Below are 23,826 nucleotides of genomic sequence, written 5' to 3' on the forward strand. Positions count from 1 at the left end.
AGCAGGGACATCTTCAACTAGATCAGGTTGCTCAGAGCCTCATCCAGCCTGGCCTTGAATGTCTCCAGGGATGGGGCCTCCACCACCTCTCTGGGCAACCTGAGCCAGTGTCTCACCACCCGCAGTGTAAAGAACCTCTTCCTAATGTCTCATCTAAACCTGCCCTGCTCTGGTTTAAACCATTGCCCCTCGTCCTATCCCTACATGCCCTTGCAAACAGCCCCTCCCCAGCTTTCCTGTAGCCCCCTTCAGGGACTGGAAGGCCACTATAAGGTCTCCCCGGAGCCTTCTCTTCTCCAGGCTGAACGCCCCCAGCTCTCTCAGCCTGTCCTCACAGCAGAGGGGCTCCAGCCCTCCCAGCATCTTCGTGGCCCTCCTTATTTACAAGAAGTTACTTCTGCTGTTGTACTTCTATTTGAAAAGTTCCTTTTAGGGCTCCAGTAGAAAGTATCCTTTAAAAAAAAAAAAACCACCACTGCCTATAGCATTAGAGCAAAACCAGACACATTTTGGTGCTGGGTCATTTTTAAAGCTCAAAAGCAAAGCGTTTGTTCTTTCAAGTTTAACAAACAGTAGCAGCCTTGATGTGAAAAAGCACGCCAAACCTAGCCCTCGTCTGGAAAAACAGAAGGAAACAATAGACAGGAGTGAAAGGATTTATTTTTTTCTAAAAAGGATATTGAGCATAAGTGAACAGGATGTGAATTTGCAGCCTCGGTTCATAAGCAAAGTCTTTAAAAAAAAATGCAATGCGAGCAGATAACACCCACAGATGGGGTTTAAAACATCAGGGAGCAGAACGGAGAACGTGTTAATAGTTAATAAACGCGTAAAACACGTTTTTAGAATCAAAAAGAAATACGCTCTGAAAATACCCAGACAGGCCAGTGTGAATTCATAATTTTTTTTAAATAAATGCTGATATTACTATGGTCAGATGGACCTGTAATTAGCAGGTTTACGACACGCAGAAGGAGCATTTATGAAGAAAGAGTGCTGGAGAACTTTCAGCGCAACCACACCTGTGCTACAATAACTGAAGAAAGTTGCTTGAGCCAAATTTTTAAGAAGCTTGGGGTATCCTGCTTTTATATACAAGCACTTTCAGGCCTATTTTTTTAATACATATTTTTTTATATATATATAAAAAAAATATATATTAAAAAAAAAATATATAAAAGAATAGATATGTAGGTGTCTTTTTTCCTCTTACTATAGCGCTGGCAACAAGACAGAAAACATATTGTTCAAAAAGCACTCTCATAACTTAAAAGTCCATGATAAAAATCTGTCGGGAAATATTTAGAAGCCACTGAAAAAACACCTACAGAGGTGACCATGACATTTTTGAGCTACAACATACAGTTAGATAAAAAAAACTTTCACGTTTACTCTCATATAATTGAAGGGTTTATATTTAAGTGATGTTCATAGCCACACTTAACTCACCTGACGTGATAATCTGTTGCTGGCCTAAGGTCTTTCAGGTTATATTCTAATTCTTCTCCGCTGCAGGAAAAAAAAAAAAGCCCCAAACCAACAAATGAGTGAATTATGAAAAGCAATATGACACTTAGCACTGCTAGTGACTTTCCAGTGACTAGCGACGCCCTCGTGTTACGATTTGAAAGAAGAAAAAAAACCAAACCATCCCACCACAGAAAACCAGTAGGAAACAACACACCAACAACTTGTCAACATACTTCATGTTTCTTGAAAACTTCATAAAGCTCCGTATACATAACAGAAAAGTAGTTATCATCCCAATTTATATGGTAATTAGCTACACAGCTTTATTTCAATGCCAGCCTTACATTTTGTTGATATTTGCATAAAACTCAAAAGTGTTTTTCAACCCTCCCAGAGATGAAAGGAGAAGAATTGATACGTTACATCTGTACTTTCTGCACGTTCCCTATTTCAAAATACTTTATAAAAACTGAGCATCATTGAACTGAGTGTCATTTTCAGAGGGAAAATTGCAGTTTCTTGCACAAACGTTTCGCTTATTTGCTTTCTCGTCCAGAACCGCGTTCTCTGTGAGGACCACAACAAGGAGACGTTAAATTAATGCCCGAACAGCTGGACCCGGATCTCTTTCAATACCAAGAGAAGTAAAAGCACAGTATTTCAGACATTTTTAGGAAAAAACCAACATATAATCCATTCATTTCAAATGGAGCCAACAGAGTTAGGGCTATTCTTTTTCCTTCTGGTTTGTTTGCTGGTAAATGAACACTAGGCTCAGTCACATGTTGCCAGTTCGGTGAAGATTAAGGTACGGGTCAGTGCTTATTAAGTAATAGCCACCTCATGTAAGTGCTTAGCTTACTCATGATTCTATTAAAATACGGGAAACAAGAAAATTCTCAGTTTAGCATAGAGAAATATTTCATATCTAGCTGGACAAATACAGGGAGACAGCTCAAAATCAAGAGAACAAAATCAAGCAGAAAGCGCACGCCTGCTGGGCTGCCAGAAATCCACTAAAAACCTTTTTTTTTTTTTTTTTTTCTCCTTAATAGTCCAATGCTCTGCAAATTCAGCTTTTTTCCCCTCTGAAATGAGCGCGCCTCCTTGCAAAGACAAAGTATTCGACGTAATTGCAGGCTCGGTTTCGCCTGTAGTAATAAGGATCCGCGCTGCTCGTGCCGGAGCGTACCACACGAAGCTGATGGCCGTACTCGGGCCAGCGGCAGGAGGCAGATTCCTACTCGCCGCTTTAAAACAGATGCACAGCATTTCACAACCGGGAGAAAATGTGCAGCCATCACCCCAGCAAGCACAACAAGTACTAGGAAAGCGTTCTTCCCCTTTTAAGAGCTCCGCGGCACACGTTAACCTACAGAGATGCTCGGGCTGGCTCACAAACAGCTAGTGTAAATACCAGGAAAAAAAAAAAAAAACAAACTTTAAAAAAAAAAATAATTAACCAGGCAGCATTCCCTGCTTAATACGCTCTTTTTATATTAGCCAAGACAGTTCACGCGGACCTGCCTTTAGCATAGCAGGAGGAATACCCTAATTCACAGGACGTTTTGAGAAAGGAGATAGTTTGATCTCAAGAGGTAATTCCATAAATGCTGTACCACCTGGAGTCTATTTAATGAGATTTGGGAAGGATTAGCTATTGCACAACAGCCGAGGTCACATCGCAAAATTTTCTATCCTCAACGTCATCAGCAGGGAAAAAGAAAGGCACAGGACCATATGTACTTGATCACAGACTGAGCTCAGAGGATCTCTGGAAGGAGAGAGAGAGAAATCCCTCAGAATTTTTACTGAAGACTGCTGAGGGCCAAGAACTCGGGTTTTTCTGGGGAGGCTATAGAGCCTACTGATTGGCATGCTCCCTCCTCTGCTCCTCTAAGACACTAGGAAGCAGTAAAGTCCTCAAATTTTTGCTCCTTAGCTCAAAAAGCAAGCTTTACTGCTCTTCATTCTGCGAGTCCGCACAAACACAGCCCATTAGGAAGGCAGCCATCCTGCCTGCGTGGTATACTCCAGAGGTTTTGACATTTAGCCTAAGAGGGAAAAGTAACCTTTTCATCTGCAATGGGAGAGACGGCATCGTATGCAGGATCTGCCCCGTGCAGGTGGGAAGGGATGGCAATTGAGGACCTGGTGACATGCACTCGACAAGGTCCCCACAGGCTCCTCCAGCCAGGGGGGGCTGATGGGGCAGCGAGGCAGCAATTACAGGGCATCCAAAGGAGCCTTTTTTTTCTGCCACTGCCAGACGTGCCAAAATACACCCTGAAAAACTCGGAGAATTCATTCCTAACAAAACCACAAGTGTAAAAATGACGCTGTGATTACCTGTAAATTATCTTGTATTTTCCATCCCTCCCTTTATCCGATAAGGCAACCTCGTAGGTACAGGTGTAAGGCAAACCGTTGTTGTGTCTGTCTGCATTTAGAAGGCCGGTGGGAGGTGACCAGGAAAGTAAAACCGTTCTTGCTTGAATATTCGTAACCTATAAAAGAAACAGCAGTTACTCTGAATTCCGAGAAAAACACTGTTCTCCAAGCATTTGCCTGTTGCTTGCATCTTCGCAATCGGTTTCTTGTAAAAAGGAAATTTCAGAGCTAGAGGTGAAAAGGGTCAGAAACGGTCATCGACAACAGAAACCAAAATACAGATTTATGGCATGAGCTAATCCCTAACAGATGCGGAACACGGAGAGGTGTCCCCCGGCAGCGAGCTGGCTCGTCACTGTCTGAGCATCCACCAAAGGACGCCTCGCACCATTCTGCGGGTACCTGCTGCCGTGGCCATTGCCAGAAGGCAAGTAGAAGTGGAACAAAGACTCTATTCTATACGTTGTTTTGTAAATAATTATTTTTCTAAAGCTTTTGTTAGGCAGGTTCTCCAATAAAAACTCTGACGGCTTTTTCAGTCATCCCGTTCCTTCTTGTAATTTGAAACTGCAATAATTCAACTGCAAGTAAAAAAAAACCCAAAAAACCCAAACCAATTCAGTCTGCAAGGTTGCGCTGACTCAATAGCATAAGGGGGGGGGGGGGGGGGAAATCACAACAGAAGTCCCACTTGCCAATTAAAAATTACATTGCAAATCAATGACTTCGTGCCTGCATGTGTGATCTGTAGTCACGCCGGGGTGCGACGCCTCCATGGCAAAGGGGTGAGGATTCTCTTTTCATAAAACACAGAAAAAAATACCTCAAACCCCTGCATCAAAACAATTTTCTCATCCCACCAGTGCAGCCGTACTCTTCTGGAACCACAGGTCCACGCAACCCTAGACTGCCCGTGCTTACAGAACCAGCAGCACCTTTCTCACCTGCCTCTGGCAGGGTACCGGCGGCAGCATCCATCACTGGCACGTACTCAACAGCAGCTTCCCAGAAAACAAGCCAAGAGAGAAGAAAAAAAAAAAAATCCCCCCAAATCAGTGTCTCAAAAGAAAAAGAAATAAAACAACCTAATATTTGCACTGGCTATTCTTGGAAAAACAGCACAGCGTTTTTATGCACGCCTTCTGAAAAAAGCCCAGGGAAGCCTCAAAGCCTCCACAGACACAAACTCTTTTCATAAAGGAAACGTCGTTTTTCTTTCTTAACAGTAGCAAAAAGGTAAAGAATATTTCTGTTTTAGCTAGCCCCATGAGGAGGAATCAAAGCATGAGGTGTTACAGTCTTTCTTCATTTCTCCTACGCATCACGTTTCACCGGTTCTATCATTTTACCAGATTTTTTCCAACAGACGGAGCGAACGGTTGTTATTTCAGAAGGTGTAAGATGAATGATGCAGGTGCTCAGTTACACATTTCCTACGCTTTTCTTGAGACAATTGAAACACCTTACCCATAAATGATTTGCTAATGAAATATTAGCGATCAGCTTTCGGGGGCTGCCTGCTTACGAATCCGGCTTCTGGGCATCTTTACGTAAAGGAGAAGATTTAACTTCTCACGTGAAAACACCTTGCTTCCGCTGAAGAGCACTGCAACTGTTGGGTGCGATACCCGTATATCAAGCCGATTCTTTCTGAGCAAGTCATAAATCCGTTTTTAACGGCCCGACAAGTAGGCGACACCACGAAACGCCTCATCTTAATTTAAGCACCGTGCTCCCAGAAGTTCGAGATTTTCATTTATAGCGGCACACTCAAGTCTTGCCAAAAAGAAAACCTCTGTTCCACCTAACGTGAAAAACAAGTTGTAAGGCAAGAAGCTTTAAGTAGCACCAAGCCTTTTTTTTTTTTTTTTTGGTAAAAAATACGAACACGCAAATTCTCGTACGAATTTTCAAGGGATTTCTTGCTCTAGTCACATTTTTTTGATGCTATGAAATCGATGTTTGCTTCCAAAGCTTGGACCAGTGATCTAATCTACTGGATTAGATCGTTTATAAGAATCTTGAATGACTGAAATAAGACAAATACGTTCAATTTTTGAGATATACACCCACATGTACGTGAATGCAATTGTGACAAAGATGTTTAGAGCTAAAAGTCTGTATTTTAAATAATATTTTGATCAGAAAACCGGGGAGTAAGATCCAAATGGACTTTTTTTTTCTTTTTAACATACATTACTACTATGCCAGCTCAGCCCATCAACACGCAGTTTCTTTTAGTATGGAAATATGCTTGCATAATTGTTTTTCATAAATTCAGCCAGACTTGGAGCTGGAGGCACGATATCCTGCCAATGTTCTATCGAAATGTTTTTCTCTCCGACTACTCCCCAGGACACACGTATATATTCTGCATACGGCAAAAACTCTGGCCTTTCGTGAACTTTAGCAATCTGTGAAAAGTTAGGTCTTTCGTAAAATAAGAGAAAGTATCTTACGGACTAACCGCTAGAAACTGTTCGGGGTATTTTTCTGAAGCCAGCGGGCAGACTTTTCCACGCCGAGGAGAAAAGTCCAAGTTGCTCAGCTGCTCCAGCTGCACCATGAACTTCTCAGCGGTGCAGCGCTGAGAGAGGGGCTGCCCTGCCCTGGGGGTGTCACGCACGCCGTAACCGCCGCTGCGGCTTTCAGAATAAACACCAGAAATCCTTAAATACAATTCTTGGCTGCACCCAGTACACCCGGCAAGCGCAGCAAAGCAAGCGAGGGGTCACTGCATGATAAAGTCGGCAAAGGCGAGGGCACGGACTCCCTGGGTACAGAAAGCAGAACGGCACCGTGCACGTCAGCGCGAGCACCGCGACCGGATTTATTTGTACGGCGAGAGATAAACCTATCTGCGACTCGCTCACTCGATACCATATCACCTTTACCAGCCAAAGGCGTATCTCTCTGACGTCTGATTTAACAGCCAAAGCCACCACTTGACTGCACCGAGGAGCTCCTGCCCGGAGCAGGAAGCACCAGCTTTGCTGTGAAAGAGGGTAAATTAACGAAATGGGATTATGATATGCTCAGTAGCTTTAACTCCAACTTTTCTCACTTACACCAAGGCAAACCGGCACCTTTCCACAGATACCGAGCAGCTGAGCAGATGTGGACCAGCTCTTTTCCATGCTGCAAGGAACAGCACAGCTAACGTCCCGGTGGTGGCCTTAATGTCACTACTGAAATTGCAGACATAAACACTTAGCTGTAAGTAAAAAAAAAACAACAAACCGGTTTATTGTTCATTAATGGTGCGCTAATTCCATCTGACGAAAATATAAGCAGCCAGAGCATCTCTTCACAGGCTGGGCAGGTAAATCTTTGCGCTGCTTTCTACTTACCCCAGCCTGTCTCATCCGTCCCCAAAATTGCCGTGCTCGCTTTGAACAGGACCCGCCTGGCCTTTTAGCCCAGACCTAACAAAAGATTCTCCCACAAGGCGTTTTGTATGGCCGGTGAAAGGCACAGTTAATTAGTTTCTGAAAACTTCTCCGTTTACACAGTGAACGGCTGCTTTCCGCGCTATCAAAACGCGGCGGTGTAAATAATTATTTTATAAAAGCCCCTGGGAAAGAATCCCAACTCCTGCACTACTTTAATAAGGTTACAAGACCGATGAATATCGGTCCTTCCCGTCTTTCAGGTAACGAACAATGTTTCTGTACAACTTTCATTATCTTTCAAATTCCGGGTTAGCGTTCACAGGCATCGTGTGGTCCGGGGTCTCATTGTATGTGTGAGAAACTCCACCGCCAGCAACATTCATTTACTCCCTCGAGGGCAACGCTTGAAAGACCTGGGGTCAAATGAATTCACGGTTATTACCGGGCCCAGATTTCGCTTTTAAACTGTGGCTCGAATCCTGCAATTTTAGGCAAAAAATCCCGACGATTAAATATGAGTTTTGCCGCAGAGCAGGTCAGCGGGAGCAGGCTGCCTTTTGGAAAGTCCAACGCGTGTCTGAGGTCCGACTCGGTGGACCCGCGGCGTTTGCCCGCGGGAGGTGACGTCCCTCGAGCCCCTCGGCAGCCCCCGCCACTTCGGAAACTCAGAACCAAGTTTCCCTTTCCCTCCTCGAGGTATTTGCTTTAGAGAATTGCTTACTTTGTCTGCGATAATGTGAATTAGAAATATGTTTCCGTTTAAATAAAAACATGGAGGGGAAAAAGAGCAAAAAAGCTTTTTTTAACATTTTTGCTGTCAAAAGGACGAAACTACAATTACACTTACAGTTTGGGTGCACGTCTCTCAAACAGATAACATTATCTAATATCATAGAACCACAGAATGGTTTGGGTGGGAAGAGACCTTAAAGCCCATCCAGTGCCACCCCCTGCCCTGGGCAGGGACACCTCCCACCAGACCAGGTTGCTCCAAGCCCCGTCCAACCTGGCCTTGAACCCCTCCAGGGATGGGGCAGCCACAGCTTCTCTGGGCAACCTGGGCCAGTGCAAACAAATCAAAACCAGACTTTTTAAAAAATGTTTAGTTTAAAAAAAAAATGTGTATGTTTTATACTCAGAAAGGCGAGAGAGACTTTGTCACAGAGCGGTGCCTGGATGAGGTGGATTAAGGACGTCTCCGAGCGATGCCAGGGCTGCGGAGCCTCCGGCAGGAGCTGCTCAGAGGGTTCAACCCTTCCGACGGCGGAGAGACCTGCTCCCTCGGACACATCAGGACTCCAGACACAGCATCACTCCCTTTGCCACTGACTTACTGCTCTGTGCTCTTTCGTTTTAATGTGTCATTTCTTTCTACACAATTGTTTTTCTATAGATCATTTTCATTTATATATGCATAAGGCTCACCAAGAAAAATGAGCCAGCTGACTATTTATGCACAACATGATATATTTCTATCAGATATAATCACACATAATCATTCATAGCAATTAATGGTTTGGGAGACTCCTATGAGTTTAATTACTCACAAATGTCAAAGTTAGAGAGAATAATAGAAAATCCCCAGCATCTTCTCATTAAATGTCATTATTATGGAACTAGCATTTGTCATGGTTTAGATTTCTATTTCCAAAAAAGATTCCTATTTTTTAAATGACTCAAGGAAAATTATTTTTGTCTATTTTTAGTTTTTTGCTCCCCTCATCTTTAAACGCTCTGGTTACCATAAATCTAAATTGTACAGAGCTCAGAATCCTGCAAACTACTCAAATAACTTCTCACCTCTATAGATAGAAGTATGACGTGACACATTTTTCATGTGAGCTCTCCAGATCTTTGTGAAAGCATCTAGCTGTGGCATTTTATCAGATGAGTGACACGCAGGTAGTCCTCAACACAAAAAACAGTGACTCAGTAAAATAAACCAGCCTAATTCTGTGCTAAGCGCACCTTCTTCCTCTCTCATCTCCCAGAAACTCGTCTCTCAAGTCTTCAGCTTAGTCTTGTCACTTGTTTCTACATGAAATAAAGGAACTTTCCTTCTTGCGAACCGAAGCCGGGGCTGCAGCCCCCTGGTATTTATCGTCTCGGCAGGTCTGGTTTAGATTCTGGCCGCCTTTGAACCCGCTCTTGTAGATGCCCCCACAGTAGGATCCGACACCTACCGACCGAGCACCCTCTTGCATTTATTCAGAACAAAAGCATCTGAGAGAACAGAGCCTAAGAATAAATCTCAGCCTGTGCTCGCGCCTGAGCTCTGCCACTGCTGCACCCCAGGAAGAGCCGCCCCTCCAGCTCCCACGGCAGAATTGCTTCACGTCAGCCCCTACCAGCTACTATCCGACCCAGCCTGTAGACGAGCTTCCCAACCACTATTTTTCTTTATTTGCTTATTTCTTTACGAGCTTCCCAGCCGGACAGAGAGAGGCCTGAGCACTGACAGAGCGAAGGCGATAAAATCCCCAAAGCACAGGCGTCTCCCTTGCGAGAGCTTCTTCACAGGCTCGTTTGGACCGTTCATTTATATCCACAATACTTATTGGTTTTCGTTTGACACATGACACTAGAAAACCGTCACACTCAAAGGGCTTACAACCGGATTTATCCATAACCTTACCCGACTGCGGTCACACCCAGCATTATGGTTATTTACATGGTTATTTAATTCCATGACAATCCACCTGCTTTTATGGCTCGGACAAATGTAAAATATAGTAATTGCCATTGAATAATAGAATTAGCTTAATTTAATCTTGATTACAGACATAAATTGCTCGTGACAAATAAAATTAAACCCAGGGGAGAGGAGGTAGGAGCTGTGTAAATCACCCCAGTGCGCTGGGCTCCCCATCGCAGTATGCGTACTGGGAGTCATCCTCCGGAAACAGGCGACTGGTGCGATCCTTGCAGCCGGCAGAGCCCACAAACCCCCACGAGCACAAAAAATGCTTCAAATTTATACCCCGACAAAACGAGTTAGATATACACAGCGAGAACCACCTACTAAGGAAAAAAAATCAGAACTCACCAGTATGTCGTGACACAATCTACTTACCTCATTTGCTATTTTTTTTTTGTGCATGTGTGTATGGTAATTTCAGTAATTTGGGATCACATACCTGTGGTTTCTCCATTCCAGAAAGAATGTCTTGAACCCTTTTGGTTTCTGAATCGAATTCTGTAAAACAGAGAATGTGGAAATAGGAAGAAAAATAAATAACTGAAATTAAAAATGTCGGCTACGTCAATAATTCTTCAGGAATTTGTAAATGGGAGCAAGAAACACGTTACCTGCACACGAGCATCAGACATTTTGCTCTTGTGAATTTAAGGTATGCGGTTACATGCATCAGTATTAAAGTATTATAAAAGAGAAAAAGGAGAGAATGAAAATTCCAGTAATTGCATATATTCAGGTAGGTGGGATTATCTGTAGAGGTGTCCTCCACAAACAACGCTATTAATTGGGATTTGCTTTCCCAGGGCAAAACCATCCTATTTTCAAAGCTTGGCTGCGGAAGAGGCCCAGGGGTTTCTACAGCTCAATTACTGACAAAGCCAATCCTGGTTTTTGTTAACCAAACACATCCTTACTCCATCAGCAGCTGAAGAGCTGGGCTACCTGCCTGCTCGCCCGAGCCCTGGGCTACCGGGGGGGATGAGCATCCTCGGGGAGGACGAGCATCCTTGCCCTGCGCGGGGAAAGCCCAGTCCAGCTACCCGTCCTCAAAACACTGTTACTGCGTAACGCTCAAAGCTCTTCTAACAGCCACCTCGCAACTACGGAGGTAATAAAGTCATGCCAGGCTAATTCCGATGCCTGACGAGCCGTAATCCATCCTCCCCCCCGCCAACCTCGCGCCTGCTACGGCAGCTCTTGCAGGGGCTACACACAGTTATCACTGGGCAGGGCACGAAATACTTCCCCTAAATTAGAGGGATTTAATTGAGCACAGAAAGTCCTGCGGAGGTGATAATCTGAGCAGTGGAATCAGCCTTTCCCCCACCCCAAAAAAAGTCTTGAGGTAAAACATCAGCTTAGAGTAATGAGGTGACACAAAGCAGCTTTATTCCTTTTGGACGGCAGCACGGAGAGGCCTCACTTTCCACTACAGTATTCTCTAATGGAAAACCAGGAACATATTTTTTCTGGGGCTTTTTTGCCGCCCACCCCCCCCCCCCTTTTTTTTTTTTCCCTTTTTAAAAAAAAAGTTAATGTAAAAAGTTTGCTTGCCAAAGCAAAAGAACACATCGCACCTAAAGCAAAACGAGCAGGACCTCTTTCTAAAAAGGATAGAACTTTGGCATCGGAAGCAAAAACTACTAATGAAAAACCGGTAAGATCAGATCAACAGCTTTCACAAATGATTCCCCCAAAGCCTGACCTACTTCTTGTAGCCCAAGAATGTGTCTTTATTTTTGTCTGTGACCTGCTTGAAAAATAAAAAAGTACATCATCTTTTTAAAAATTCCACGCGCTTGGCAGCCAAAAAATAGAATTGGCCGAACGCTGATGGCAGAACTCCAGTGTAAATGCCCTTCTCTCCCTACAAGAATGCACCTTGGGGTGGACTGGGAACGACAGAACTCCTGCTCCATGCATTCCCAGTTTCCTTTTAGCCTCAGCCACTTGGAAAAGAACGGAGTAGTAATAATTCAGGAGAAGAGGAGGATAGCATGATTGGTTTTTTCCATAGCAGATAACCCTTAGAGCGTATTATCAAGTGTATAAACTGGCAGCGTTTAGCCAGCGTAAGATAATACTGACTTGAAAACGACACAGACGGCCTAAAATGGCTACGGAAAAGGTTGAGATGCTGATCCAAGCGAAAATATTGTTAAAGTCTGGGGTGTTTCAGAAGCCAGGGCTCCCTTCAGCATCGGTACAGAAGTAGGACTGCGCCACAAAAGCCGGGATCCAGGTCTGGAAACTGCGGAGGTCCCGTAGGCTTATCTCGAAGGGATGCTAATCAGAAGCAGCTTCTGCAGCTACAGAGTGTAACAAAAACGCTGCTACTATTTTATTGAAAGTTTATGGTTATTATGTCACCCCTAATTACAACCCCCAGAAGCTAAGCGTGAATCATTCTCAACCTTAAATCCCAAACATGTGGGCTGAATTTTCTTCCCTCTGTCTGCTTTCTAGCAAGGACGCTATCTCTGTCACAGCAGGCAGGAGAGGAAAATAAACCCTGAAGCCCCAAGAAATCTCACTTCCCCCTCCCGTGAAAAACGATCGCTTTGTACAGTGACTAAGTCCTCTGACCCTCGCAGGTCAGGGCTGGAGGTTCAAACTGTTCCAAATGCAGGAACTGACTTTAAGACCGAAGGGAGTTGGGTATACCCAGCAAATAAATAATTGGGAAAAAAAACCCCCTACATTAGACTTCTCAATGAAAAGCCTACTAAAGAATTTTTTATATTAGCTCCCAAATATACGGCTTGTTCACCAGAAGGCTCTGAGCACCAGACACACCGTGGCTTTGAGTTATGAGGAGACGTGGATATTTATGTGGACAACGTGGATATTCATGTCACCGAGAGTTTACACATAAACTGGAGGTGGAAGAAGAGAAATCGCCTTCAAAGACTTTGGAGAGAGGGAGAGAGGGGAACGGGACGCACACACAGACCAAAGGTGACAATGCGAGTGCCAAAAAATTAAGAACTGAATTTAAAGTTGATGAATAACACATGTACGAGCGGGCGTTGCATCACATTTTCTAAAGAACAAGCTGTATCAGACGCTGCGCGTGCGCTGACCGGTTCACGCGCCGAACCTCCCCAGCGTTCTCACCTGAGCCTGGGCAGGTACGAGCGACCACTTGGACACACGTGGCACACGCCCCCCGACCCCTCCAGGCGTGTAGAGCCCACGTACCCCATGTCACTGGTTTGCTAATCCCGTGAACCCTTTTACAAAAACGACAGCAGCGAAAGAAAACTCTTCGGTATGAAGCGTCCCTTCATCACAAGCTTCGAAATCACGGCACCGTCTGGAAAGGACAGTGTGTGCCTTTGAGCCCCGCGCTGAATTCAAACCAAAAAAAACCCCATGAATAATAGGTAACGCCCCGTGAAAATAGAGAAAAACGTAAAATTAAAGACAGGGAGCAACAAATATCCACGAGTGATGCCTATAATAACATCAGAGAACAGCTCAGGTTGGAAGGGGACCTCAGGAGATGTCATTAAGCCCCAACCTCTGTCAAAGCTAGAAGAAGCCACAGTACGAAACTGCCCCATGGAAAAACTTGTTATAAAACTGAAGCTAACCTTTTTGGGAGAGAGAAAGCAGCTCACAGAATTGTCATCTTACAGCATTTCAAATGCTTAGTTTCCCATTTCAAGAGCCATAAAAAAATTCTCAGGCTTCGATCAATGGCTGATCTCCTTTCACTAATAAACATAATTATTCACAGTCTCCTGAGCTAAGGAGAACGAGACCTGTCCTCGATCCCTCCCTCAATAGGAAGCTGGTCTTAGCTGCCAACCTCGCTCATAACACATTAAGTGTCGAGCTCAACATCTTTCTCCCAAGCCAAAAAAGTGCAGAATTCCTTCTGAAATAGAAAATGATGGACAGGAAAAAAACATCTTATACACTCGACACTGATAATACAGAATTGGTGAAAAGCTTCTTTTACTTGCTCGTTATTATTACCTTATTACCCTGAATTATTACCTTATTGCGGCCTTTCAGTACTTAAAGGGGGTCTACAAGAATGAGGGGGACAACTTTTTATCAGGGCCTGTTGCAATAGGACAAGGGGCAATGGCTTCAAACTAAACCAGGGGAGATCTAGACTAGACATAAGGAAGACATTTTTTACACCGAGGGTGGTGAAACCGTGGCCCAGGTTGCCCAGAGAGGTGGTCGATGCCCCATCCCTGGAAACATTCCAGGTCAGGTTGGATGGGGCTCCCAGCAACCCGGTCTAGTTGAAGATGTCCCTGCACAGGGGGGTTGGACTAGATGACCTTTAAAGGTCCCTTCCAACCCAAACTATTCTATGATTATTGTTACTCATCAGCCAGTGAGGACTCTTCTACTAGATGAGTTCACTGGAGCATTTAGGGATGAGGAGCATGAGAATCTCACAGACATCACAGATGCAGCGGTGGAAAGGTGGGGAAGAACAGGAGGAAGGAAAGGGGAAGCCTTTATGTAAAACAGGAGACTAAAGTTCAGAAAAATTACCTACAACTGCTCGGGAAAGGTGATGGGTGGCTGGGCACGATCCACCTACTTGGCACTAACTGTCCTTGAATAACAGACAGCTGATTTCCTTTTAAATCTCTGTCCCTTCCTCAGCTAATTGAGCACCGAGTATCTGACAGAAAGACATCAAAGCTCTAGAGGTCACCCCCCCCGACACAAACACGTGCCGCTGTCCTCCTTTGCCATCAGGAACAGACGTTCAGTCACGTCAAGGAAGAGCCCAACTAACACTTCAGGTCGTTGTCCTGTTATAACTTTTCCTCTCAACATCTGTTCCCTGCATCTGCCATGGCAAAACTCTTCCTCCTAGGAGGAAGCTGGGGGTGGGGATGAATTCCTTGGGAATGCTCAATGGGTTCCTCCGAGGGACAGTCCAAAAAATCTGAGTTATCCCGTAGATCTCAGTATCTAAGTGATACGATGGCTGTCCCAAGCTACAGCACTAGGTTCTCATTCCCAGGCTGCGGGTTACCGGGGTCCGACGGTTCAGAGTAACCTTTCGTAGCAGAGGAGCCAGGTCTAAGACTGGGACCACGTCTCGGTTGGTATTTTGGTCATCTTTCTTTTTTCAGAGACGCAACCAAGAGTAAATGCTCCTAAAAATTAAATCCTTTCCCAGCAGCTGTTTGGTGCTAACAGGGTTTCAGCGCTAAGTCTTGCTGAACTAAAGCCTTTTATTATATGCTTCTGTTAGTTTGCATTTATGTTCCTTTCTGCACGTACAGGACAAATATAATTTTCAGACCTTTCCAACCATACTTCTGAAGACCAAGCACAGCTTTAAAAAACAGGGGGGGAGAAAAAAATACTTGTCATTTCAAGGTAAGTTTGAAGTTTCCATGAATAGTTTGCATGTTTGCATGAACAGCAGCTGTGTATGTAAATGGTTTGCAATAACTAAAAGCTCTAAACTAATTAAGATTTTCCCGCTGCAAATACTGATTTTAGGTTGGTTCTGCATTCTTTCCTTCGCAGAGAGGAAAAGGTCCAGCTCAAGACTTCGCTTCTGGCCACAGAAAGTATTTACTGTTTCAACAGCCTTTCCATTCCAAGGGAATGACATCAGCACTAGCACTTTGCAAACTTTTAGGTTAATTCTCAAGCAGAGCTCCGTGCTCCCAGATATGCCAGTCATAACACGACATGCTTCCTCAGAATTTGTTCCAGATTTACTGGGGCTGTGACCGGCCTTAATGCTCGGAAAGATCTTTTATCAGGCACGTACGGCACAACCTGCAAGTCGCAAGAAAATGAGCTCTTCAAAACGCAGCCCAACTCTTTTGTGAACTGCCTGCCGGTGTCAAAGCTTAAGGCACAAAGAAGAACACGCACAGACTTTTTCATTTCAGAAAGTTGTAGCAATATACGTTAAAGAACTCCTTGTACAAGAACAAACCCCAAACTGCAGATGCCGCGCTGCAGCTGATTCACAGAAACCAGGACGGAGGGGATGCGACACGGTCATCGAGTCCATCCTCCTCCGCTGAAACTCGATCATCTACACCTCAAGCATTCCTGAGATGTCCATTTTAAAAAAAATAAACACAAATCAAATAAACAACCTCCTGCCCCGTGACTGTGGCAATGTCAAACCTTCCTCGGCAAGGCAATCTACCACAGTATCCAACTCTCCCCATCACTGGGAAGATTATCTCCTCAACTGAAGCCTATTAGCTCTTTCCAGCACACCCACTGCAGCTGATTTCATCACCACTGGCTTTGTTGCAACCTTTCACATAATTAAAGGCATTTTCCCCTCTCTAAACGAAGCAAGCTCATTTCTTTCATATCCTGTATTTACCAGATCGCAGATTCTGCTTACTGCTGTTCTCTGGAATGATTTTTAAATTGGTCTCCATCCTTCCGAAGATGAGGTAGCCACCCTGGCCACGCGCTCCAGCCGGGGCCCCAGCAGCACCAAGGAAGGAGCGACATTCCCATTTCCAGAGCTCACTTTGAGGTTTCTTCTTCCCTTTTTCTATGCAGAGTAACCCGATTCTTGGGTTTCGTAAGTCTATTATACCTCCCAGAACTACTGTGCAGAACTATTACACAGTAAAAAAACCAAAACATGCAGGTTTGAGAAAGGCTGGCTAAAATGTAATACTTTGCTCGTCTTGATCAAACTGCTTTTCTTTCAAGGCCATTTCAGTTCTCCTCCTGTCGTGTCCTCCTTCCCTCCTCCTCAACCCACTCTCAACCCTATCAGAACCTGACATGGACTATAATTTAATAAGAATCAATCCTTATTCCATCCTTCAGCTCCTTAATGAAAATATTGAATAAAGTCAGACCTAGGACAGATTCCTGCCTAACTCAGTTCGATGCATCTTTCCAGTCTGCCAGGGAGGCATTCCAGGGCAGGGTCATGGATAAACCGCAGGGCCGTGTGCTGGCCGACAGATGTCATGCTGGGAAGAGCAAATCCAGTGCCACCCTGTACACGCACCGCCACGTCCACAAGGGGCAAAACCAGGGAGCTCTTCAGCATCAAAAACTTGTGAAAGAAATAGTTCTATTCAAACCGGTCAATCACACCGTGCTAAAGTAACACACCAAGGAAGATTATTAAGCCGGCAAATACCTGGATAGGATCTCTAAATATTAAATATTTCAAACTCCTGCTAATTACATGAAAGCTAATAAAAAACGCTTGTGATAAAGCACAACTGGAGCTCCCACGTCCAAGGTAGAGAGATCAACATTATCCAACTTCAAGAAAAGATCCAATTGTTGAAACACGTTCTAATTCTTAAAAAATTGCTGTGCATGAGCATCTCACTTAAGTTTTCCATTTCTAAGAGCCTTCCCACTGTTGCTATCTTAATTCTCCTGCTAGAATGCCTTACTTCATCCCTATGAGCTTTATCTTTCAGTATTTGACCTTAAAGACCAAACCATATGTAGGAAACAAAAAACCAAGCCACTCCCTAAATAACTGAAGGCAAACAAAGCAAAAACCCTGCATAAACCCCAGAAACTCACATCTTCAGATTTCAAATAAGAAAAAAAATAATAAATCTTTAGCCACCCTGACTCACTGGGACGTAAAGCAAAGGGTAACTGAGGGGTTTGCCTCAACACCGCTGTTATTTAGCCATGAATTTAATCACGTGTTTCAGAGATGTCCTGGCTGTGGTCCATACCTACTAACCTGCTAGTTTTATCTATTAACCTACCAGTTTTACCTATTAACCTGCTAGTTTTATCTTGACTGCTTCAGTATCCTACTGTCAAAGGGGCAGGATACTCCAAAATACCCGGCGTGCAAATTCCCATCATGTGGTTTGTCTCTGCATCCTGTTTTAACAGAAGAGACCCGCTCTCGCATGGATAAGCATCAGATGTTCTCACATCAAGCAGACGTGGAAGCACTCAGATGTACGTCATGAAGTCACTTCTGCTAAAATGTGTTTTAAAGATAAACGTTAAGCGCGTTCAATCCTCCTTGCCCCCCAGGATTGTTTTGATGTCCGTTTTTCCTTGGGATGGAGCAAGGAAAAGAAGATCAGTAGTAACCTAACAGGGGAAATGAAATGCTGGATGCAAGGGACAAACGGAGTGCAAGTGACACGTTGGGTTTGTTTTTCTCTGCTTCTTTGCTGCTACTGCTGGAAGACAGCAATAACAGCTCCTACTTTACTGGCTAAAGATCTGAGTGAATTCCTACTGTGAACACGCGGTTGGTCCATTAGAAGGCAGAAAAGGGCTTTCTTAGTAAAATACAGCAACCCCCCATCTCTACCACATACATTTTACATCTTAAGAAAGCTCTTTGTACATCTCGCAAAGAAGATAACCGAGGGAACGCACTGCAAACGGCTGCAGCTGGCTGGCTTTGAAGGGACACCAAGTTAAACAACGATATAACCCACAGAAACAGAGAAAGCCCAGGCTGGATCCGCTGCAGCAACAACCCCCTCGCACACAAGACCTCTTCTTGCAGTGCTCTCTTTCCTACTTTTGACTTGCTTTAGCTTATTTTCTGTGTCAAGATATTATTTTTTTTATTATTATTTTCGGTAGTTTCCCCTTTGCTATCCCATAGCAGCAGCCCGCAGGCTCCCTGGGCTTGAGAAGACAGCGAAAGTCTTGCGGATAAAACAAGGGCTGACTGGCAGCGGCCACCCCTCCCTCTTCTTGTCAAGTCCGCTTTTAGGAACGGCACGGCCGATTCACACAGAAGTAGCTCACCAAGAATAAAAATCAACAGAATTCTAAATAGTTATTAGCATAACGTCAATGCTAGAGGCTGCAATTTCAAAGGGTTCTTCTAAGCGGTGCTGGCAGAGGCAAAAAGCTCCCGTTTGCGCAGGCAGGCGAGCGCCCACGCGTGCGGGACGGGTGGCGATACGCCACGTGGTGATGCCTCCACGTTCCGGCAACCCCTCGCGTGTGTGACAGTGTGGCTAAAAATCTCGAGTCTTGACCTAAAGCTTGACCTTCTCATGCCAGAGATGTGGCAGGTTGAGCTCTTGGCCCGGAAGGGACAGACAGCGTTGGTTCCATGGGTCGCACGTTGAATTTGCGCCAGAAAGAGCAGCAGCTCAATGCCATTAGTCGCATCAGGCTGGCCGACTCCGAAAATAAGATTTTCTTCTCTAGTCTTGCCCCTCCTATACGAACATTAGGTATCACTACCCCGGAGCCCACTGCAGTTCACCAAGCATGACAGGATGAGACAGACTGAAGTAAACTGTTAAAAAATAACAACAACAACAACAAAAAGATACACGATCAATCCTTGCCAATTAAGGAATTATTTTAATCAATCATTGTCCTTTCCTACACCTTGCTTGAGGTGCAGGAAGGTGCCTGAAGACTGTTATAATGTAACTGAGATTATTTCTTTGGTTTAAACAAGCATTACCTCTCTTCTTTCTTGACTTTCTTCCTTTTCCCTGTCTTTTCTGATTTGGTTGGATTTACAGGAGCTATATTTGTATTAGATACAGCTTTGCAAACATTTTTCTACCTATTCTTTCGGGAGTTTGTCCTGTTTGTCTCCAACAGGTCTACCTGTTGTTGCCGTTAATGCCTTTAATTTCTAACAACAAGACATTTTCTCGATTTGACAAGGAGACTGAAATGTCTTCCCAAAATTTTTGGGGAGCTCCCAACTCCCACTTTCTCAGTAAAAATCGCCTGTTCCTTGGGAAAAGAGACTGACCCCCCCTGGCTACCCCCTCCTTTCAGGGAGCTGTAGAGAGCGAGAAGGTCTCCCCTCAGCCTCCTCTTCTCCAGGCTGAACACCCCCAGCTCCCTCAGCCGCTCCTCACAGGACTTGTGCTCCAGAGCCCTCACCAGCTCCGTCGCCCTTCTCTGGACACGCTCCAGCCCCTCCATGTCTTTTTTGTGGTGAGGGGCCCAAAACTGGACACAGCCCTCGAGGTGGGGCTTCAGCGGTGCCCAGTACAGGGGGAAAACTTCTGCAACGATCACCACCTGACTGCCATTGTCACCCTGGGCTGACACAAGTGGCCTGGCCATGAAAGCCCTCCAGGTTTCTCCAGCCCAAGGGTGGAGGAGGAGGGGAGGGTCAACTGTGCCGCCAAGACACCCACGCTTCTTAACGTGTGAAAGGCCTCAGTAGCAACTCAAAAGGACGTCTGACGCCAGCTGTGAAATGACGTTATCTGGCGTTTACAGAGGCAAGATTTCCTCTCGGAAAGAAAAGGTCCCCTTCAATCACAGCGACTGACTCTCAGCTGCCGGGCAAAGCCAGAGCCCGAGCGCCACAAATGCAAACAGTGAAAGGAGTCTCACAACTTCTCCTCCTTACACTGATGAAAAACACCAGCTTGACAGCACCAAAAACTACTGCCTGCCCTTCCCAGGAGGGTCACAGAGGGCTCCGCTGCCTCTCGCCGCCAGCTCGAGAAGCAGCCGACAGCACGGACACGTCTCCCTGCAGAGGCGGCCAGCGGGACCTCCCATGGCAGAGGTGATCCCTGCGCCCTCTAAGAATTGAGGTGAAAAGCACAATTGCCATCAAACACAGACTTGGACAAATCTCCAGTGTCACCAGTCCAGGGTTTTAAATCCTCTGACCGCTGCCCCATGCCAATCAGGAAATATTTTTCTCCGAAAATCTATCCCCAATGCAGGGGGACAAAGGCATCAATATTGAACCCAAAATAAAACTTGTTTCTCCCAACCTTCAAAAATACAACCATATAAAAAATGGCCAATAAAAGCCTTTGATAGTCTGCCCTTTAAACACAATAATAGCATTTTATTGATAAAAAAAAAATACCCTAGCAAAATAACCTGCAAAACTGCATATTTGCACAAGAAAACAAGCAGACAGCACAGCCAAAACAGACTCCATAGGAGCCCCAAACTTGGTCGGGATTAAACGGAGCTCCTCAGCCAAAATTAACAACCTCCTTGGCAATGAACCTCGAAAAGCCACAGAATTCACTACAACAATCTGAAGGCAGCAGGGCGCTTCCCTCATGCAAAGGCATAAGGCTGCCCGTTATAGTCTAAGAAACTTTAAGAAAAGAACCGTAAGTCAAAATTTGCCCTCAGTCACAACTCCTCAGCGCTGCTCGAAACAAAGAAGAAATTAATGGAGAAACGTCTTCGTTACCATAGGTAATGAAAAGTGTTTTGGGATGCTAGGTTTTATCAATAACCACTATTTAGTGCTCTCAGGAACAGAGCCAGAGTGGGCTATTCATCCTTTACGAGAAGGTAAGCAGGGAAGACTTTCTCTAAAGCAGGGCAAATACAGAAAACGTGTCATCTTTTCACTGTTCTTCATTTTGTCTTAAGATTTACATTAAAGCAGAAATCTTACTTCTCGTCACCACTAATATTATCTGCATGGTTTTTTGAAGAGGTTAGATTCCACATGAAAAGTCTGTTTTTAAGGGGCGGGGGGACCCACTCCAAATTATAACGCTTGAAATACAAAGATTTTTCTCGGAGCCTGCACTGGGATTTTTCACTGCCAACCTAGCGAATGGCTGCAGGGTCACCATGCTTTTTTGAATGAACCCCCGTCTGGCTTTTCTGTTACAGACGTAAATTATTGACCTCTTTTTCCAGGTGAAAACTACGAGATAATCAAATTGCAATGAGTGCTGGGGGAGATCGCAGTAATCCAGGAAAAGGAAAAACACTTTTTTCTTTCCACTCACCTCAGGCACTTCAGCTCGGAGATGGGGAGGCGAAGAGCTCACACTCCCCTCTTTAAATCAACCCAAACATCTCTAGATTGACAGCAGAACAGAAATAAATTCTCTTCCTCATTACAGGTGACAATTGACTTACTCGACTAATCCCAGCCTAAACTGCTTTGCAGTTAAGTCTGAATGATGAACGACAATTACGTGAGCTAGAATTATATTAAAGAGAAATTTCATAAAGATCAAGTGCTACATTCCTACAAGGCAAAAGTTAAAAAAGGCTGACATGATGTTATCGATGCCCACCCTTGCCTGGGCTACCAAGACGATGAGGGGATGGCACACCTCTCTTATGAAGAAAGGCTGAGGCATTTGGGTCTTTTTAGTCTGGAAAAAAGACAACTGAGCGGGGATCTTATCAACACTTATCAATACTGAAAGGGTGGGTGTCAGGAGGATGGGGCCAGGCTCTTCTCAGTGGTGCCCGGGGACAGGACAAGAGGTAATGGGCACAAACTTGACCATAGGAAGTTCCACCTAAACACGAGGAGGAACTTCCTTCCTGTGAGGGTGGCAGAGCCCTGGCACAGGCTGCCCAGAGAGGTGGTGGAGTCTCCGTCTCTGGAGACATTCCAAACCCGCCTGGACGCGTTCCTGTGCCACCTGCTCTGGGTGACCTCCAGAGGGCCCTTCCAACCCTGACCATTCTGTGATATGAAGAATGTACTCAAGAAGGTTTAAAAAAAACCCCCGATCTACAACGTCTGCACCAATCAACTACTAGTGAGCTGGAAGAACTGCCTGTGCGATCAGCAGTCCCGTACGGGATGAGGGCAAAATACAATCTCAGATATTTGCACAACCAGTTTCACAACTGAGAATCATTCCAAATGTTGAAAATATTTCTCAGAAATATCCACCTGATTACAGCTCGCTGGGAAGCCTTCAACAAAGCTACAGGAATTTCAACTCGATCTGGATTTCATTGCCGAGATGAAATTCAGGCAGAAGTCACATGAATCACGGTAAATCAAAGCAGCTGCTTCTAAGCACAGCTCCTTACAGAAAAAAAAAAATAAACAGAAAGCCAAACTCAAGCTTCAGGACAAAATCTTTTCTAACAAACCTTGGAGAAAATCAAAACGGCTGCTTCATTTTAGAAGAACGTCTGTTCGTTCTGTTAATTGCATCGCCCTGCATTTCTAAAAACAAAGTTTCCCCCTCCAAGAAAAGAAAATATACTGAAGATCACAAAAACTTTTGAAATCAAATTGCACCCTTCCTCAGAAAAAGAAAACTAACCGATAGGTTTTGTAGCCCAGCCTCAGAGAGTTAGATAAACAAATCCCATTAGCTTCAGCGGGACATGAAATTTCCTTTCACCGCCTTTGCAAACCCAGATGAATATACAGACGGACATTGTTCAGAACATCTGGGTATACAAACAAGGGTTGTTCATTAAATTATTAGACTTAAAGGTGTTTTATTTTTTATGCTCTGGAGGGAGGAAATGTTCTACCTCTTCCCTATAAATACCCTCTCCCTTCTGGCTCAGTGTCCCAGATATCGCCAAATAAGGGAAAGACGGTTCCCTTCCTTTGACGGTGGTCCACGTTATCTCCTCCGAACTGGTGAGAACACGCTGTTTATCTTGCTCTGAAGCTCTGAGACCTTTGTGTAACTCTACTCCCCAGCACAGGGATTTAGCCACTGAGCATTTAAGCAGGATGAAAACGGACTTGATATGGGGTTTTTTTCTGTTAGTTGGATATCTATAAATTACGTAAACTCCTAGGAAAAAGCCTCAGATTTCAGTCTTCTGGATTTGACTGTCAGTTGTAGCAGAAGCTGCAAATTCTTGAGATAATATGAAGATCCTCGGGGGGAAGAGGTTGTGCCTTACGTCATTCAGCACCAACTTCCTGATAAATCATGGAGCAGATAGCTTATCCATCTCCCCCCGCCAAGGAGATCCTGCTGGCGAGATGACACAAGGGAGGGATAAAAGCAGATGAGAACAAGAGTATGAGAGTCTACGGGGGTTGATCAGGATTGTGAAAAAACAGCCTTGGGGAAAAATCCCAGACACCATCAAAAGGGTTTTCAAGTCACCACTAAGGTCAAACGAGAGCCCTGGACCCAAATTTCCCCACTCTTTACTAGATATAGAATAATGGAATCATAGAATGGTTCGGGT

The 23,826-nt window shown here is 44.7% G+C and overlaps 1 protein-coding gene across 1 annotated transcript in view; it reads right to left on the reverse strand.

Moving 5' to 3' along the window:
• The window catches only part of FNDC3B (fibronectin type III domain containing 3B), a 213,828-nt gene that overhangs the window by 70,448 nt on the left and 119,554 nt on the right, over window positions 1-23,826 (reverse strand). The window contains exons 7-9 of the mRNA XM_074590212.1: window positions 10,391-10,449; window positions 3,820-3,977; window positions 1,450-1,509 (exon numbers count right to left, since the gene is read on the reverse strand). Coding sequence (XP_074446313.1) covers window positions 1,450-1,509; window positions 3,820-3,977; window positions 10,391-10,449 — 277 coding nt within the window. The remainder of the gene's footprint in view (window positions 1-1,449; window positions 1,510-3,819; window positions 3,978-10,390; window positions 10,450-23,826) is intronic.

Source organism: Larus michahellis, chromosome 6 (genome assembly GCF_964199755.1).
Source record: "Larus michahellis chromosome 6, bLarMic1.1, whole genome shotgun sequence".
Taxonomy (NCBI): Eukaryota; Metazoa; Chordata; class Aves; order Charadriiformes; family Laridae; genus Larus; species Larus michahellis.